Source organism: Mobula hypostoma, chromosome 7 (genome assembly GCF_963921235.1).
Source record: "Mobula hypostoma chromosome 7, sMobHyp1.1, whole genome shotgun sequence".
NCBI classification, from domain to species: Eukaryota; Metazoa; Chordata; class Chondrichthyes; order Myliobatiformes; family Myliobatidae; genus Mobula; species Mobula hypostoma.
Window position 1 is genome coordinate 20,653,987 of NC_086103.1, and position 20,264 is coordinate 20,674,250.

The 20,264-nt window shown below is 42.2% G+C and overlaps 1 protein-coding gene across 1 annotated transcript in view; it reads left to right on the top strand.

The window, feature by feature from the left end:
- rad50 (RAD50 homolog, double strand break repair protein) overlaps window positions 1-20,264 on the top strand; it is a 218,229-nt gene that overhangs the window by 63,972 nt on the left and 133,993 nt on the right. The window contains exons 7-9 of the mRNA XM_063053126.1: window positions 11,424-11,552; window positions 17,878-18,043; window positions 19,041-19,234. Coding sequence (XP_062909196.1) covers window positions 11,424-11,552; window positions 17,878-18,043; window positions 19,041-19,234 — 489 coding nt within the window. The remainder of the gene's footprint in view (window positions 1-11,423; window positions 11,553-17,877; window positions 18,044-19,040; window positions 19,235-20,264) is intronic.

The following is a 20,264-nucleotide window of genomic DNA, read 5'->3' on the forward strand; positions in this document are numbered from 1 at the left end:
GCCAACTTCCTATGTAGAAGCTTGTCCAAAGTCCACGTAGAAAATATCCACTGCCTTGTCTTCATCAGCTTTCCTGGTAACTTTCTCAAAAAGCTATGGAAGTGTTTAGATATGACTTACCATAATCGGTCCTTGTCGATCAAATACCTTGTATACCTGGTCTGTTAGAATACCTTCCAATAACTTTCTAATTACTGAAGTTAGTCTCTTGGCCTATAAAGTTCAAGCTTATTCTTAGAGCCTTTCTTAAATAACAGAATGAAATTAGCTAGCCTCCAATCCCCCGGCACCTATGGCTAAGGACATTTTTGAATACCTCTGCTAGGGCTCCTGCAATTTCTGTACTAGCCTAGCCTCCCATAGAGTCCAAGGGAACACCTTGTTCGGCTTTATATTCCGTCTGGGTAGCCTCCAACCTGATGGCATGAACAGTGACTTCTCAAACTTCCGCTAATGCCCCACCTCCCCCTTGTACCCCATCCGTTATTTATTTATTTATTTATATACACACATTCTTTCTCTCTCTCCTTTTTCTCCCTCTGTCCCTCTCACTCTACGCCTTGCCTATCCTCTGGGCTTCCCCCCCTCCCCCTTTTCTTTCTCCCTAGGCCTACTGTCCCATGATCCTCTCATATCCCTTTTGCCAATCACCTGTCCAGCTCTTGGCTCCATCCCTCCCCCTCCTGTCTTTTCCTATCATTTTGGATCTCCCCCTCCCCCCCCCACTTTCAAATCTCTTACTAGCTCTTCCTTCAGTTAGTCCTGACGAAGGGTCTCGGCCTGAAACATCGACTGTACCTCTTCCTAGAGATGCTGCCTGGCCTGCTGCGTTCACCAGCAACTTTGATGTGTTACCTTCTCAATAAATTCAGTTTGTATTACATGACCTTCCAAGCACAAAACCATGATGACTGTCCCTAATAAGCCCATGTTTTCCAAATGTACATAAATGCTGTCTCTAAGAATCCTCTCCAATATATTTCCTACCACTGACATCAGGCTCACTGACCTATCATTTCCTGGATTATCCCAATTTCCCCTTGTCTGGCACCAACAATCATTCCACGGTCGAAGTCACTTACTGTAGATCACATTTCTTCCCCATTCTGATGTTTGGTCTGAACAACAACTGAACCTTTTGAGCACATCCGCATGCTTTTAGGAATTGAGTGTATATGCCCACACATTCCTTCTGCTGATAAGCCTGACTGAAATGATGCTGACACTTTGCACTGTTCCTCTGAGGGCAGGCAGCCTCCTTTATGATGTAACTTTGGGTCGAAAAGTACAACATTCAAGGTATTCCTCTGAAAATTCTCTTCAGTTGGGAAGACAAGACCCCCTGGAGTTTGGTGATACTTTTGAATACACACATGACAGGTATACCTCGTGTTAAACTAGCAATGTGACAACGGTTTTATATTTCTGCTTTGTCTTGCCCCCAAGAGCTGACACATTGCAGAATGACAAATTTTGAAAGAAGAATGTTGGACAATTTGAAAGATAGACATCACTGATGTCTTTTATTATGCTGCAATATCTGCATATGTTTACATATAAATGAAAAATTGCTACTTCTTCAAAATGGTTTAATTACCAGACTTGTCTTAACCTGCACCTACCACAACTTCACACATTTTGAAAAGATTAGAATCAAAATTAGCTGAAAATTGCAAATGGCCCACAAAATAAAATCGTTTCTACCATTTTATGCCAGAAGTTTGCAATTTTTAACTCTTGAGTTTGAAACAACCTGTTAAAATGCAGTAAACCTGATGTTTATCGAGGAGGTGAGAGATTATATTTGTAGCATTTTTGATCTCTGAAGATATTAGTACGTATGTGGCTGTGCATCAACTTTTTTTTAGGTAATGGTGCATCAGAACATTTTCTAAATATGATCAAGTATGAAGGTCCCTCCCTGACCCCCTCCTTCAAAGCAGATCAGTCTTTTTCCATTTTCTGGTAACTTGTTAGCAGTAAAGCCTTGGGTGCCACACCACCAGGTTCAGGAACAGTTATTACCCTACAATCATCAGGCTCCTGAACCAGTGTGGATAACTTCACTCATTCCAACATTGAACCGATTCCGTAATCGATGGATTCATTTTCAAGAACTTTACAACTCAGTATTATGTACTGATTTGCACAATTTGTCGTCTTTTGCACTCTGGCTGTTTGTCGGTCTTTGTTTACATATGTTTTTTTCCCTGTAAATTCCATTGCATTTCCTTATTTTCCTGCAAATGCCTGCAAGAAGATGAATCTCAGGGTAGTAAACAGTGATACATACGTACTTTGATACATTTACTTTGACTTTGATAGCTTTAGTAGTTGTATGCTCTTGTCAACACAACCGAAAGATATATGTGTTGAGCTATTTGTATCTAATTATTAGATTATCAGTATAAATGATCACAAGGAGGTTAATGAAAAGTAAGAATGGTGGCAGATACCAATTAGCTATCAGTTGTACTGTTAATTTTAAGTAGTCTTCCGACCAGGTTTAAGTGTTGAGTAGACTGGAGAAGCAGAAATTTTCCTTTGCAGTGATAAGAGAAAGGTATGTAGATAGCTCAACTACCCAAGGTGCATTAGCCATAAGAATGATACTTGTAATCGTGAATGTACTGAGTAGCCGAAGTTGATTTACCTATTGAGAAATACATTCTGCAGTTGAAATAGTGTTGTCCAATGAAAGTTGCTTACTACACTTGCCTCAGGGCCTGGTTATGCAACCATCGATGCCAGGCAAACAATCTCTGAAGAATATTGTTAATGGCTGGGATCACCTGTCTTATAAAGACACTGCCCAGAAGAAGGTAATACCAAACCACTTTGGTAGAAAAATTTGCCAAGAACAATCATGGTCTTGGAAAGGCCATGATCGCCCGTGTCATATGACACAGCACATAATGATGATTACCACACTTTGAGAACACGCGAAATCTGTAGACGCTTGAACCCAAAACAACACACTCAAAATGCTGGAGCAACTCAGCAGGCCAGGCAGCATTGATGGAAAAGAGTAAACAGTCGACGTTTTGGATTGACACCCTTTATCAGCACTAGAAAGAAAGACTAGAAGTAAGAGTAAGAAGGTGGGATGGCAGATGATGGGTGAAACTGGGGAGGGGGTGAAGTAAAGAGCTGGGAAGTTAATTGGTGGAAGAGATAAAGGGCTGGAGAAGGGGGTAAATTCCCTGGTCCTGATCATCTTATTTTCACTATGAATGTCCAATCCCTATATGCCTTCATCCCTGATCAGGATGGCCTTAAAACTCTCCATTTCTTTCTGGACAACAGACCCAAATAGTTCCGCTCCACCCACCACTCTCCTCCATCTGGCAGAATTGCCCCTCACTCTCAATAATTTCTCCTTTGGCTCTTCTCATTTCCTTCAAACTGAAGGTGTAGCCATGAGTACTCGCATGGATCCCAGCTATGCCTGTCTTCTTGTCGGCTATGTGGAACAGTCCATGTTCCAAGCCTGCACCAGTATCGCTCCCCAACTCTTCCTGCACTACATCGAGGACTGCATTGGTCTGCTTCCTGCACCCATATTGATCTCATGGACTTCATCAACTTTGGCTCCAACTTCCACCCTGCCCTCAAATTTACTTGGTCTATTTCAATGGTTCCATTTAATATTAGAGAATGTATACAGTATACAACCTGAAATTGTTAGTTTACGCAGACATCCTCGAACAGAAGAAAAATCTCAAAGAGTGAATGACAGGAAAAAAACTTAAGAGCCCCAAAGCCCCTGCCCCCTTCCATGAACAAGCAGCATCAACCCACCCCTCCCCACTTATTCTAGCATTAACAGCAGCATTCTCAACGCACACTAGGCAAACAACACCATGGTCTACAGCGCACAGGTAAAACTAACTGTTCGTGCCAACATTTCAACATCCCACAGTCGTGCTCACTCACTAACAAGGGACAGACAGGTATCACTACTTCCACTGGGGAGGGGGGGGCAAACAGTCGCTGTTTCAATGTTACAGTCTGAAGCGTTGCTTTCATTTTGAGTTCCCCGACTCAAGAATCGGCAACAAATTCTCACTCACCATCGACAGAGAGAGAGAGAGAGAGCATGATCGATCACTGAGTGCAGAGGACTCCAGCAGCTGCAGTTGCTGTCTTCGACGTTCCAGCTCCCACTACACTTCAGTTCACGACACTGGTGTGAATTTATGTCCACAGAGCTGCACAAGGCCACAGCCTGAAGGCCCGAACTTCAGCCCGAACCTGAAGATATCGAAACATGGCCATTTGACGAGCTCCACGATAGGAACATCTGCAGTTTGAATGCCACTGTAGATCAGAGAACCCGACAGGATCCCAGCCACCCTGAAAAGGAAAATAGAGACATTAGAAGAAGAAGAATTTAACTGTTTCACTGATGGACTGGGAGAAGTCACCCTCTAGTACCATCTTTAGCTCAGCCCCTCCCCTTTCTTGATCTCTCTGTCTCTATCTCTGGAGACAGTCTATCTACTGATATCTTTTATAACCCCACTGATTCTCAAAGCTACCTTGACTATACCTCTTCCCATTCTGTCACTTGTGAAAATGCTCTCGGTTCCTCTGCCACATCTGCTGTCGGGATGAGTCTTTTCATTCCAGAACTAATGAGATGTCCTCCTCCTTCAAAGAAAGGGGCTTGCCCCCCCACCCCACTATCAATGCTGCCCTCACCTTCATCTCTTCCATTTTGCACACGTCTGCCTTCACCGCACCCTTTCGCCACCACACCAGGGATAGGGTTCCTCTTATCCTCACCTACCATTCCACTAGCCTCCATATCCAGCATATGCTTCTCCATAACTTTGCCATCTCCAACTGGATCCCACCACCAAGCACAACTTTCCATCGGCCCCACCCCACCACTTTCCACTAACCGCAGGGATTGCTCCCTGTGCAACTGCCTTGTCCACTCGTCCTGCCCCACTGATCTCCCTCCTGGTACTTACCCTTGCAAGCGGTACAAGTGCTACTCCTGCCCCACCACCTCCTGCCTCACTACCATTCAGGGCTCCATGTGAGGTGACTCTTCACCTGTGAGTCTGTTGGGGTTATCTACTGTATCCGGTGCTCCTGGTATGGCCTCCTGTATATCGGTGAGATCAGATATAGATTTGGAGTGCTTCGTTGAGCACCTACACTCAGTCTGCCAGAAAAAGCGGGATCTCCCTGCAGCCATCCGTTTCAATTCTACTTCCCTTTCCCATTCCAACATGTCCTCTTCTGCCATGATGAGGCCACACTCAGGCTGGAGGAGCAACACCTTGTATTCCGTCTCGGTAGCCTCCAACCTGATGGCATGAACATGGATTTCTTGAACTTTTGTTAATTACCCTCCCCATGTCAGCTTCACCATTACCCAGTCCTGTTTCCCTCTCTCATTTTACCTCCTTACCTACCCATCACCTCCTCTGGTTCTCTTCCTCCTTCCCTTTCTTCCATGATCTTCTACCCTCTCCTGTCAGATTCCCCCTCTTTACTTCACACCCTCCCCATCTCCCAGTTTCACCTATCACCTGCCACCTTGAACTTCCTGTCTTCCCCCCTCCTTCTTACTCTGACTTCTCATCTTTCTTTCTAGTCCTGATGAAAAGTCTCTGCCTGAAAGGTCAGCTGTTCACTGTTTGCCATAAATGCTGCCTGACCTGCTGAGTTCCTCCAGCATTTTGTGTGTGTTACTCTGGATTTCCAGCATCTGCAGAATCTCTTGTGTTTATACCATGCTTTTCTTCTTCAAAGCTACACAAACTTTGAAGTGCACATATAGATCCTTTGAAAATGTAGAATTATTATTTTGTGTTTGCTGACTTTGTGGACCTGGAAAAGTCCAGGTGATAACACTAAAAATCAAATTGTCTTTATTACTATAAACCAAAGATTTAGAAACTCAGTGACTCAATGCAAAACATATCCAGGTGCCGACTGTAACAGTGACAATAACCCAGTAGTATGTCATGTAAAAGTAAAACTTAAAAAAACTAAAGAAGCAAAAACCTGAACAATCCATTGACTACTTGTAATTAATTAAAGAAGAAAACTTAAGACAAAAATTTGCAATTGAAGTAAGGAATAGATTTCAAAGTCTAGAAATAGAATCTGTTGAAGATGATAGCAATCATGTAGAAATGGAATTTAGCTCTCTGAAGGATGCTTTGGTAGAATCAGCCAAGTCAGTGATTCCTAAAAAAGGAAAAAGCACAAAGAATAAATGGATGACAGATGAAATCAAAAATCTAATGACAGAAAGGAGACGGAAGAAAACAAATCCTATAGAATATAAGTCCTTAGATAAAAATGTTAAAAGCTTATGTCAAAAAGCCAAAGAAGAATAGTTAAACCGGGAATGTGAGCAAATAAAAAGAATCCCCATTACTGATCCAAAAAGATTACATCAACAAATCAAGAATATCACTGGGTAAAAAGCTCCCCTGTTCTTCAGGTGGATGTTTGAAAGCAAAGGACGGTACCATTATCATGGAAAAGGATGTGATTATGAACAGGTGGACTGAGTATATTCAGGAATTGTTTGAAGACGATCGAGGCGAAAAACCAGAAATTAAGAAAAAAATTGAAGGCCCAAGTATTTTAAAATCTGAAGTTCGTAATGCAATAAATAAGATGAAGAAAGGAAAGGCAGTAGGTCCTGATGAATTAGTAATAGAACAAATTATCGCCCTTGAAGATAGTCATGGTCATACTTTATTGATCCCGGGGGAAATTGGTTTTCGTTACAGTTGCACCATAAATAATAAATAGTAATAGAATCATAAATAGTTAAACAGTAATATGTAAATTATGCCAGGAAATTATGAAATAAGTCCAGGACCAGCCTATTGGCTCAGGGTGTCTGACCCTCCAAGGGAGGAGTTGTAAAGTTTGATGACCACAGGCAGGAATGACTTCCTATGATGCTCTGTGCTGCATCTCGGTGGAATGAGTCTCTGGCTGAATGTACTCCTGTGCCCACCCTGTACATTATGTAGTGGTTGGGAGACATTGACCAAGATGGCATGCAACTTAGACAGCATCCTCTTTTCAGACACCACCGTGAGAGAGTCCAGTTCCATCCCCACAACATCACTGGCCTTACGAATGAGTTTGTTGATTCTGTTGGTGTCTGCTACCCTCAGCCTGCTGCCCCAGCACACAACAGCAAACTTGATAGCACTGGCCACCACAAACTCGTAGAACATCCTCAGCATCGTCCGGCAGATGTTAAAGGACCTCAGTCTCCTCAGGAAATAGAGACGGCTCTGACCCTTCTTGTAGACAGCCTCAGTGTTCTTTGACCAGTTCAGTTTATTGTTAATTTGTATCCCCAGGTATTTGTAATCCTCCACCATGTCCACACTGACCCCCTGGATGGAAACAGGGGTCACCGGTACCTTAGCTCTCCTCAGGTCTACCACCAGCTCCTTAGTCTTTTTCACATTAAGCTGCAGATAATTCTGCTCACACCATGTGACAAAGTTTCCTACCGTAGCCCTGTACTCAGCCTCATCTCCCTTGCTGATGTATCCAACTATGGCAGAGTCATCCGAAAACTTCTTAAGATGACAAGACTCTGTGCAGTAGTTGAAGTCAAAGGTGTAAATCGTGAAGAGAAAGGGAGACAAGACAGTCCCCTGTGGAGCCCCAGTGCTGCTGATCACTCTGTCGGACGCACAGTTATGGAATTGAAAAACTTACTGATTTAATCAATGACATTTATGAGACTGGAATAATACCAGAAGAGATGAAAAAATGAGTATTTATCACTCTTCCTAAGAAACCGGGTGCAATAGAATGTGAATTACATAGGACCATAAGTTTAATGAGTCATATCACCAAGATACTAAAAAGAATTTTGATGACAAGAGCTAAAAGTAAGATACAAGCTGAGATAGGTAAAGAACAATGGTTTTGTGAAAGACAAAGGTACAAGAAACGCAATATTGATGTTAAGGATACTATCAGAACGAGCTATTCAAGTGCAAAAAGATTTGCTTGTTTGTTTTATTGACTACACAAAAGCATTTGATAAAGTGAGGCACAATAAGTTATTTGAAATATTACAGGAAACTCTAGATCTAGATATGAAAGACCTCCACCTAATCAGAAATCTGTACTGGGGACAAACTGCCGCTGTAAGAATAGATGGAGAAGTGAGTCAGTTTACAAAAATCAAGAGAGGCATTAGACAAGGGTGTGTTTTCTCCCCTGATTTATTTAATGTGTGCAGTGAAACAATATTACAAAAATAAGAGACATCTTGGGAATCAAAGTTGGTGGTGAAAACATCAGTTATGTGAATGACACTGTGTTAATTGCAAGTACGGAGGAAGAACTACAAAACTTAATTAGTTGTTAAAGAAAGTGCAAAAATGGGTCTATCTATCAATTGCAAAAAGACAATGAGTTCAGCAGAATTATCGCGCTCTGTTTAAAGAAATTCCTCCTCAGCTCTGTTCTAAAGGGGCATCCTTAATTCTGAGGTTTTGCCCTCTGAGGCATCTCAATAATGAATACCTAAAGTGCTGGAGGTATGGCAGATGTCACCTTTGCAAAAAAGTCTTTAACAGAACCTTGGTGGGACAGGACAAGGCAGCTGTGTTCACTCCGCAGCCTTTCTGTAGCATCCCGAGCTTGTTAGTGAATCGGAATCAGGTGTAATGTCACCGGCATATGACATGAAATTTGTTACTTTAGTGGCAGCAGTTCAATGTATGATAATACAGAAAAATAATAAATGAGTAAATAAATTACGTTAAATATATATATGTATATTATCTAGTTAAAAAGAGTGCAAAAACAGAAATAATAAAAGTAAAGTCGTGTTCATGGGTTCAATGTCCATTTTGAAATCGTATGGCAGAAGGGAAGGAGCTGTTCCTGAATCACTCAGAGTGTGCCTTCAGGCTTCTGTACCTCCTTTCTGATGGTAACAATTACCTGAGTGATGGGGGTCTTTAATAATGAATGCAGTCTTTCTGAGGCCCCACTCCTTGAAGATGTCTTGGATATTACAGAGGCTAGTACCCAGGATGGAGCTGACTAATTTTACAACTTTCTTTGGCCCTTTGGATTCCGTGCAGTAGTCTCTCCCCACCCCATGCCAGGCAGTGATGCAGCCTCTCAGAATGCTCTCCACTGTACATCTGTATAAGTTTTCAAGTGTCTTAGATTAATGTCTTTTTATGACAATTAGTACATTGTAAAGAGCCGATGTGATCTTCTGCCATATGGTCCATCCACTTCAAGGTTCAGTGTGTTGTGCATTCAAAGATGCTCTTCTGCACTACTGTTGTAATGTGTGATTATTTGAGTTACTGTTGTCTTCCTGTCAGCTTGAACCAGCCTGGCCATTCTCCTCTGACTTCTCTCATTAACTAGGCATTTTCACCAACAGAACTGCTACTCACTGAATGTCTTTTGTTTCTTGCATCATTCTCTGTAAACTCTGAGATTGTTGCCTATAAAAAACCATGGAGATCAGCAGTTTCTGAGATACTCAAACCACCCCATCTGGCACCAACAATCATTGTTTCCCTCTCACACCTTCTCTTCTTACCTGTTTATTATCTTCCTCTGCTGCGCTTCCTCTTCTCTTTCTTCCATGGTCTTCTCTGCTTTCCTGTCAGATTCCCTCTTCTCCAGCACTTTATCTCTTTTACCAACCAACTTCCCAACTCGTTACTTCACTGCCTCCCTGTCTCCCGGTTTCACATATCACCCACTCCCTTATGCTCCTTCCTCCCCTCCCCCCCCCACTTTCTTAATCTGACTTCTTTCCCCCTTCCTTTCCAGTGCTGATATAGGATTTCAGTCTGAAACGTCAACAGTTTATTCCCATCCATAGATGCTGCTTGACCTGCTGAGCTCCTCCAGCACATTGTGTGTATTGGTCTAGGTTTCCAGCATCTGCAGTAGTTCTGGTGTCTAACATTACACGATCATAGATCACATTTCTTCCTCCTTCTGCTATTTGGTCTGAACAACAACTGAACCTCTTGACCATGCCTGCATGCTTTCATGCAATGAGTTGCTGCCACATGATTGGCTAATTAGATATTTGCATTAACAAGCAGGTGTACCTTATAAAGTGGCACCTGAATGTGTATGCTCATTATTATTGCCAGGATTTTATTTCAAATTTGTGTAATCAGTTGATTTCAAGTTTGCAAGGAATAATGATTTTATTGATTGATTGAGGTACAATAGAGTGTAGGCCTTTCCAGCCGCAGCACCCAGCATCATCCCGCCCCCAATTTAGCCGTAGCCCAATCATGAGATCATTTAAATTGACCAATTAATTGACCAACTGGTACATCTTTGAACTGTGGGAAGAAACCAGAGCACCCAGAGAAAACCCTCATGGGGAGAACGTTCAAAGCCTCGGAATTTGAACCCTGGTCACCTCTACTGTAAAGTATTGTGTCATCCGCTAGACTACTGTGCTGCCACAGGGTTATAATTGTGAATTATGCCCAGCGCCGTATGAATATCAAATACAACATGTAAAGATGCTTTCTTTACCTTTACAATGGTCACTTTTGTAGTGTTCTCGTGCAGTGTGTTGAAACTCTGACTAAACACCAAGTTAAACCGGAGCCAATGAAGACAGAGTCATAGGAAGGTTAACCACTTACTGTTCACTCTTCCACATTAACATCGTATGGTGAAAATGGTTGTTAAAAGAATACAAACATATACAGTGTCTGTTTCATTCTGGAGACCAGGCGTGCTTTCTTCTTTTAGCGAGTGTCTCCAGCCGCCCCGAGTAGCGGGCGAGGGGGTCGCGTCAAACCGCCATCGGGCTCGAGCCGACCCCGCGTTTGAAATGAAAAGCCGGCACGCCACCGCCCCAACCGCCGCTTCCTTAACAGAAACCGCGTTAATATTTTTACTTCAAATACAAACGTTTGTACATTCTTATGAACTTACAGCGTTGCTTGTATAATGTTTCTTTGTGGGTAGAAACGGAGCTCTTCACGATCATGCAGCACGCGAGGCACCCACCTTCACACCTTCTCCGAATCGGTTACACATAAGGCGCGGCGAAACCGGAGGTGACGTCATCACATGCCGTGATATACCATAGACAATGAATTTACTTTTGTTATACTGTAACTTAATTATCAACCTTTAACTTTAACTAGAAAATAGTTACAAACAAATCACTTAAAACGTAGACCCAACAAATTCAAATAAATGCCTGAAGGGCAACACAACTTTAGTCTTAGAATTGCATTATTACTGCCTGCATGTCAGAGGATTCCCACTTTTTAGGTCTTGGTAACTGATTCTGTTGGTTTTGGGGCTTAAAGTGTAAAATACTACGTTTTAAATGTTCTTATTAAACTAGCTTGAGTTTTTGGTTGCTCTGTTATGTTTCAAACTGTTTGTCTTTACAGGAACGCTTGTCAGAAATTGAAAATAACTTGGCCAAGGTGATGACGCTCGACGCTGACATCAAAGCTCTTGAGAGCCGGAAAAGGCAAATGGAAGAGGATAATCGAGATCTGGAGGAGAAAATGGAGCAGGTTTGTTTGTTTTGTGTCATTAGGCTAGTGTAGATAATTTCATGTTTGTAAACATGATATAAGTATCTTTACATTCAGTAGTTTCTTTGGCTGCTTCATCTACTCAGAGATGTATCTCAGAGTTGTATATGTACTTTGATAATAAATTTACTTTGAACTTTGATTGCAGTGAGTTATGCCCTGGCTTTGCAGAATTCATTTTCTATTGTTTAATAATTTTGGCAGATAAAATCAATGTTAGTCTGTAAGTTTTTATAGCTTTAAGCTTTTATAATAGTACCGGATTTTCAATGTGATAAAACTTTTAAGTAGTACGTATTATTATTATTTTTAGAAGATCAAAAGGACTTCATCTATCAATAAATCGTTTACCCGCTGAGTTCCTCCAGCAGATTGTTACTCCTGATTCCTGCATCCGCGCACTCTCTTGTCTCTGTTGTGAATCACACGTTGTCATTTGGCAACTTGCACCATTCCATCTGGAATTCATGAGGACTCAGTCCTTGCCCCCTCTAATTTCTCAGCTGATGCCTCCCCTTAAGAAAATTGACTAAAAGCATAACATCAGTTTACACGAGGATCCTTCATTTTGTATACGGTCTCCAATAGCTTCCGTTTTCATTCTTGAAAGTAGCATCCATCATCTAGGACCTCACAATGCTCCCTTCTAGCTGCCGCCATTGGGAAGGAGGTGCAGGAGCCACACCACCAGGTTCAGGAACAGTTATTACCCTACAACCCTTGGGCTCCTGAGCCAACATGATAACTTCATTCATCTAAACTCTGAAATGATGCCACAGTTCACAAATTTACTTTCAAGGACTCTACAACTCGTGTTCTCGATGTTATTTATTTATTTATCTATCTATTAACTATTTGTTTTACTTTGTATTTGAACAGTTTGTCTTCTTGACATTGGTTCTTTGTCGGTATTTCTATGTAATATTAAGGTGGTATATGGTGACATATACGTACTTTGCTAATAAATTTACTTTGAACTTTGATTCTTCGTTCTCTCTCTCAACCACATCAAACTGCCTATCGATGAACAGGCACTAAATGAGCAGAAATTTCCTTCTGAGTACTGGGCAGACTGTTCTCTTACAACTAGACATTGATTCCATCTCTGTGCGGAGTAGCTGAAACTAAGCCATGATTTGTAATGTGTTTGTGAAATTTGACAGTGGACTTCAGCTCTGTATCTACCCTTTCACTCACTTCCTTCCAATTCCAACACCACAGCATTGTCCCACACTACTGCAGACACAGGTCATCTGCAACAACTCTTGCACATGTCTTTGTTATCTTTGAATAGCTAATCCAAAAATATCAGATGATAATTTTTTTTTCCATTATCTGTTCTTTCAACATTCACATCAGTTTTCTTTGGCAACTAGCGAATGGGTCATAGTCACCCATTTACATCTCCTACAGACAGACCACCTGTACTTCACCTATCTTTTCTCTATCCTTTCACCTTGTCACTCCATCTTTCATCATTTATTCTCTCCTCTCTCTCTTGTAAGAGATACTTCCTTCTGTTCTCTTACTTCTCACCCTCTGTGCATCTTAAAACTGTTCTACCTATACAATATTAGGTATATATAATTGAGGGGTATGGATAGGATTAATGCAAGCAGGCTTTTTCCACTGAGGTTTGGTGGGGTTAAGGGTGAAAGGTGAAAAGTATAAGGGGAACATGAAGGTAAACTTCTTCACTCAGAGGATTGTGAGAGTGTGGAATGAGCTGCCAGCACAAGTGCTGTTTGCGAGCTCGATTTCAACGTTTAAGAGAAGTTTGAATAGGTACTGGGATGGTAGGAGTATGGAGGGCTATGGTCCCGGTGCAGGTCGATGGGAGTAGGCTCTTTAAATAGTTTTGGCATGGACTAGATGGGACAGAGGGCCTGTTTCTGTGCTGTACTTCTCTATGACTCTACCTCCAAATTGTTTTGATGATAGATCATGAGCTTGAGACCATTAAGACATGGGAGCAGATTTAGGCCATTTGGCCTGCTCTGCCATTCCATCATGGCTGATCTATTATCCTTCTCATTCCCATTCTCCTGTCTCTCCCTATAACCATTGACATCCTTACTAATCAATGACCTGTCAACCTCCACTTTAAAGATACCCAGTGACTTGACCACCACAGATTCACCACTCTCTAGCTAAAGAAATTCCTCCTCATCTTTGTGCTAATGAAACATTAACCGAGTCTCTGTTCTGCAGGCATTTCTTACTTTTTTCTGTTTTTCATTTTAGATTGTTAGCCTTTAGGCTTTTACAATAACAGTTTTTATCTCTGCAGGCAGTTTAAGGGTTGGCCCAACATTACTTTAAGGGCCTCTAACTTGGTGACGGGTAACCAAAGCTCCTTTCCTCCAACTTTGTTTAAGGGTCATCAAAAAACAATGTGTTGCAATTGTGATGACTCATTTACTGCCTGTCTCTCAACTTGCTGAGCCTCAATGCATGTAACTTTTGTGGAAAGAGAAGCAGATTTAATGTTTCAGGTTACAGACCCTTTGTCAGCCCTAATGAAGGATCACTGACCTTAGATGTTAACTCTTTGTCTCTTTCAACATATGTCGCTTGACCAGCTGAGTGTTTCCATAAGATGTGTGTAAGAGCAGAATTAGACCATTCATCCATCGGGTCTGTTCTGCCCTTCCATCATGGCTGACTTATTATCCCTCTCAATCCCATTCTCCTCCCATCTCACCATAACCTTTGATGCTCTTGCGAATCAAGAACCTATCAACTTCCGCTTTAAATATCTCCAAAGACTTGGCTTCCACAGCTGTTTGTGGCAATGAATTCCATAGATTCACCACCCTCGAGCCAAAGAAACTTCTCCTCATCTTTGTTCTAAAGTGTTGTTCCTGTATTCTGAAGCTGTGCTCTCTGCTCCTCGATTCCTCCACCACAGGAAACATTTTCTCCAGGTCCCCTCTATCTGGGCCTTTCAATACCTGAAGGCCCTGTCAATTCTGACATTTGCCCAGCTCTGCAAAAGCTTGAGAATCACTTCACAGTTTGCATTTTATTTTCTCAATGAGGTGTTATTGCGTGACAAATGATTAATTTGATTTGATCCATATCTGTAGTGTGAATGTGTAAAATTAATTAACTGTGCCATTAATCAGTAGCTTGAACCCTAAAAGGAGGTTGTTATTCATTTAGATGGAAATGCAGAGCCCTTTTAGAATAACTGATCTTGGTGAAAGCTTTGTGGTTGAAGTTAGAACTGCTGCTTTAATTTATACAAGAACAGATTGCTATCAATGATCAAAGGATTAGGTGGGCTCATTTCTAAAATGCAGTGACGGCTTTGAGTATTTTGGTTAGAAGCTGGTTTGTTTTATTTTGAGGATTTGCATGTCTGCTGTTTCTTGGATAGTCATTTTTTGGTGGGAACAGAGTGGGGAAGGTACCTTTGTACAAACCTGTGTACTTTCTCAATTTGATCTCTGCCTCCAGTATGCCCTTAGTGGGTCACAAAAAACAATAACGAGAGAAACTAGAAACTAATTATTCACTTGTTCATACTCATTGTAATGCTGAATTGAACATTAATTTTAGTACATTTTGGGAGAAGCTAGGTAGGTACAAGGAAGAAATAAATAAGGTTATACTCATAGGATAGGAAAGAGGCATAGGATAAAGAGTGCTAGCAGACTGAGGTTGTAGTCCAGTTGGCTATGATCTTACCACAGTCTCTCAGGGTCATTTACTGTACCTGGTGCTCCCAGGATGGTCTTTTCCTATGCTAGTGAGTCCTGATGCAGATTGGGTTCCACTTTGTGGAGCACCTTTGCTCTGCCCACCACAACAGTCAGGATTTCCTCTTATTTCAATTTGACTCCCCATTCCCTCACTGTCTTGCCTCGTCTACTGTCACAGTGAGGCAAAACTCAAGTTGGAGGAGAAACACTTTATATTCTGTCTGAATAGCCTCCAACCCAATGGCATAAATATTGATTTTTCTAACTTCTGGGAACCACTCCCCTCTTATCCCATGTTCACCTCTTTTTTAAAACTTTTTTTTCTTTATAAACCCCCCCCCCACCATTCTGGATGCCCTTTCTCTTTACCTGTGAGTCTTGGGGTCATTTATTGTGCTCGGTGCTCCAGATGTGGCTTCCTGTACACCTGAATATAAGACCATTCTATGCTCAGTCCGCCAGAACAAACAAGATCTCCCAGTGGCCACCCATTTTAATTCCACTTTCCAATCCCATTCCGATATTTCTATCCATGGCCTCCTCCATTGCCGTGATGAGGCCACACCTAGGTTGGAGGAACAACTCCTTCTATTTCAATTAGGTAGCCTCCAACCTGATAGCATGAACATCAATTTCTCAAACTTTTGGTAATAACCCCCAACAACCCTCCTTCTCCATTTCCATTCACCTTTTCCCTCTCTCACCTAATCTTCTTGCCCGCTCATCGCCTCCCTCTGGTGCTCCTTCCCCCTTTTTTCTTTCTTCCATGGCCTTCTGTCTCTTTCACCAATCAACTTCCTAGCTCTTTACTTCATCCCTCCCACTCCAGTTTTCACCTGTCACTTGGTGATTCTCTCTCCCCTCCCCCCACCCTCCTCAGCTTTTTTTTCCCAGTCCTGCCAAAGGGTTTTGGTTCGAAATGTCAACTGTATTTTTTTCCATAGTTGCTGCCTGGTCTGCTAAGTTCCTCCAGCATTTTGTGTGTGTTACTATGTAAGACCTACCTTGGTTGACTCTACCGAAGTGCACAACCTCAAACCTATCTATATTAAATTCCATCTGACATTTTTTCAGCCCATTTTTGCAGCAGATACAGATAAGACCATAAGACATGGGAGCAGAATTAGGCCATTCAGCCAATCGAGCCTGCTCTGCTATCGCAATTTGGCTGATCCCGGATCCCACTCAACCCCACACACCTGCCTTCTGACCATATCCTTTGATGCCCTGATCGATCAGGAAACTATCAACTTCCGCCTTAAATATACCCATGGATTTGGGCTCTACCACAGTCTATGGCAGAACATTACACAGATTCACTACTCTCTGGCTAAGAAAATTCCTCTTTACCTCTGTTCTAAAAGGTTGTCCCTCAATTTTGAGGCTGTGCCCTCTAGTTCTGGATACCCCCAGCACAGGACACACCCTCTCCACATCCACCTTATCTAATCCTTTCAGTAGGTTTCAATGAGATCCCCTCGCATTCTTCTATAGGCTAGTGGAAGGAAGGAGCACCTTACCTTGGTAGAAACATCTCTCTACCCCGTCACCCAAAAAAGTTACTATAAATTATAAATAAATAAGTAGTGCAGAAAATGAATAGTGAGGAAGCGTTCATGGTCCATTCAGAAACTGATGGCAGAGAGGAAGAAGCTTTTCCTGAAGTGTTGAGTGTTGGGTCTTCCGGCTCCTGTATCTCCTCGCTGATGGTAGTAACAGGAAGAGGGCATGTTACAGGTAGCAACGTACCTGAATGCTCGATGCAGCCTTCGTGAGTCACCTCCTTTTGGAGATGCCCTTGGTGGTGGGAGGGTTGTGCCCAGGATGGAGCTGTGGGGTCTACAACCCTCTGCAGGTATGTTATGTGTTGGAACCTCCATTCCAGGCAGTGATACAGCCAGTCAGAACGCTTTCCACTGTACATCTGCAGAAGTTTTGTGGTTTTCTGTTGTTCTGCTCCATTTGTCATCCGCTCTCCTGCTTTCAATAGCTGTTGCTTTCCTCCACCTTCTCACTGTAAATGCATGTCCTTGAGTATTTCAGAGGCACGAGTCCTGATGTATGTTCTTGGCCCAAAATGTCGACTGTTTATTCCCCATTATAGTGGAGAGCGAAGAGCATGACAAGGCACAAAAGACGTCATGGTCATCCACTGCAACCAAGGAAGACTCCAGTTGTGATGACTACCTGTACTATTGGACCCAGACTTCTGAGGTCAAGAAAGTGGAATTGCCGCTGTGCAGTAATTTAATTCCACACCCCTCCCCTCCCACCACCACTTTAAAAACTCTTATGCAGGTTTTACAGACTGACATGGTTGGATACGACGGTCGTTCAGTCGTGGACTACAAACAATCATGTTCATTTCTGTGCCTTAGCTTGTTTTGAGATCACACCTCATGAGTTATAAATCTCATGAAATAAGTCAATAGGAATTCATTGTAGTATTACTTCAGTGTCCAAAAATATTGCACTGGTTTATAGGTGAACTATTTATAAAAGAGCGCATTCTTAGTAGTTAAACCAAAGTTTCAAGTTGTCGATACCAATTAGTTGATGAGCCTTCTAAGAATCCATGGTATTTGTTCTGCTTTAAGGTTTTCCAAGGGACAGATCAGCAACTTCGAGACAAATATTACAATCACCAGAGAACAGTGAGTGAAAAGGAGAGGCTGCTGAGTGATCGTCAGCGTGAGCTTGAACGTATCAATCACCGGTTTCAGAAACTCAACAGACAGAAATCAGAAATGTTGATTGAGCAAGGTATGACCTACCAATGGGATTTGTGAATGGAACTCTTCATTTTCTGTACAGTGACAGTATGTTAGGGTCTCTACTGTTTTACTGTTCATCAAATGAATTGATTTTGTTCCGCCATTAAAGATCAAATTCCTTTTATTGCGCACTCTGATGAATCACCGCTTGAAACTTTGGGAGGAATGAAATGCTCTGTACTGAACTGGTTGTAACCTCAACAGCAATTTGTAGAGAAGGTCAAGGAAGTGTAATGTACACTCACGTTTAACCTTTGGACGTGGATGCTTGGGTTGGGACAAAGGAGACAAACTGGTCTTGAGGGATCGAATCTGATTGTTGTTTTGTGATAAATGATATTCTCAAAAAATTTTTGGCTAACATAACCCCAACCCCTCCCCTACGCAGTGCTCTACACACACATGCACACACAAACCCATACTATCCTACCCTTCACCCCTGCTCTCAAATAGGCTCCAGCAACCCAACATCCCCTCGCCATCTGCTTCCACCTATCACCTATCAAAATTGCAACTGCCCCACATGATATTACATGATATATGATTAGCTGACCCACTGATCTTTTGATGTGCTGTGGTTTGCTGTTTTTAAAAAATAAAATGGATATTTAATGAGACTTGATGATGAGTACCCAAGTGCATTATTTCGGCTTTGAGCTTCTTCAGAATGGATCTTGAGATTGAAGGCTGAAGATTTCCAAGAATTCTGGTAGGTGCCTACTTAAATTCAAGCGCAGTTTATGACTTTATTGGATGTGAGTAGTTCTGTCTCACCAAAGGTTATCCGTTGAATATCGTGTGAGCTCTTTAGTAACAGATCTGTCCAAATGGGAAAATTTGACTTGAGCACGTATAGATTTATTTGGATTCTGAATCAACGTAGGAGACAGGATAGTATAATTTTCATGATGAAAGTTATTTGTATTCTCATGAGTTGATGAATTACCCACCCTCCACCCCACCACCCTGTTCCCATGCCCTTTCAGGACGACTTCAGCTTGAAGCAGATCGTCAGCAGGAAAACATCAGGAAGCGAGACTCGCTGGTTCACTCTCTGGCCATGCATCTCAAATTGGATGGCTATGAAAGAGCACCCTTTAGTGATCGACAGTTTGAAAGTTTCCGTCGACAGCTGACTGCTAGGTTGGAGAGAGAGAAGGAAACAGCCAATCATCTGCTGGTAAGGCTTTGCTTTTTTTTTGGATGAACTGGTGTTATTTTCCCACTCGGAGTCCATTCCATTGTACTCTAGCTGGCTGATACAAGAATTTGGTTCACTCTCATCATGTTTGCTCACCTCTACAATATAGGATCAGGTCCCAATTTTACCAGAGGTATTGGCTATATTTCCTTGTAGCCTCTCACTACAGGCTCATTTCCATCTGCCGATATCTTTGAATAAAAGAGAATTGAAGCTTTGAACAGGTGTGGAGCTCGTGGAGTTCAACGCCAAAAAGTTTAAAGTGATTCACTTTTGAAGATCAAATTTGAAGGCAGAATACAGGTTTAACGGCAAGGTTCTTAGCAGTGTGGAGGAACGGAGGGATTTTGTGATTCCCATCCATGGATCCCTCAAAGTTGCCGTGCAAATTGATAGGATGGTTAAGAAGGTCTATGGTGTGTTGGCCTTCATTTTCAGGAGATTGAGCTCAAGAGCCACGAGTTAACTTGCAGCTCTATAAGACCCTAGTTAGGCCACATTTGGAAGGGTCTTGGCCCGAAACGTCGACTGTACCTCTTCCTAGAGATGCTGCCTGGCCTGCTGCGTTCACCAGCAACTTTGATGTGTGTTGTTTGGAATATTGTGTTCACTTCTAGTTGGGTTATGGGAGGATGTGGAACCTATAGAGAGGGTGCAGAGCAGATTTTCCAGGATGCTGCCTGGGTTAGAGAGGATTACTTCTGAGGAAAGGTTGAGCGAGCTGGGGCTTTTCTCTTTGAAGTGAATGGAGATGGGAGTGCTTTTGATAGAGGCGTACAAGATGATGAGATGAACCTCAAGGTTGTTAATGGTAGACATACTTTGATAAAGCTTTGACGTGGCATAGATCGGGGGGATATCCACGGACTTTTTCCCAAGACTGAAATAGCTAATACGGGGAGACATAATTTTAAAGGGATTGCAGATATTAGAAGCAAATTCCCTTACACAGTGATGGGTGCATGGAACGCGCTGTCTGGGGGGGTGGTAGAAGTAGATACATGAGAGA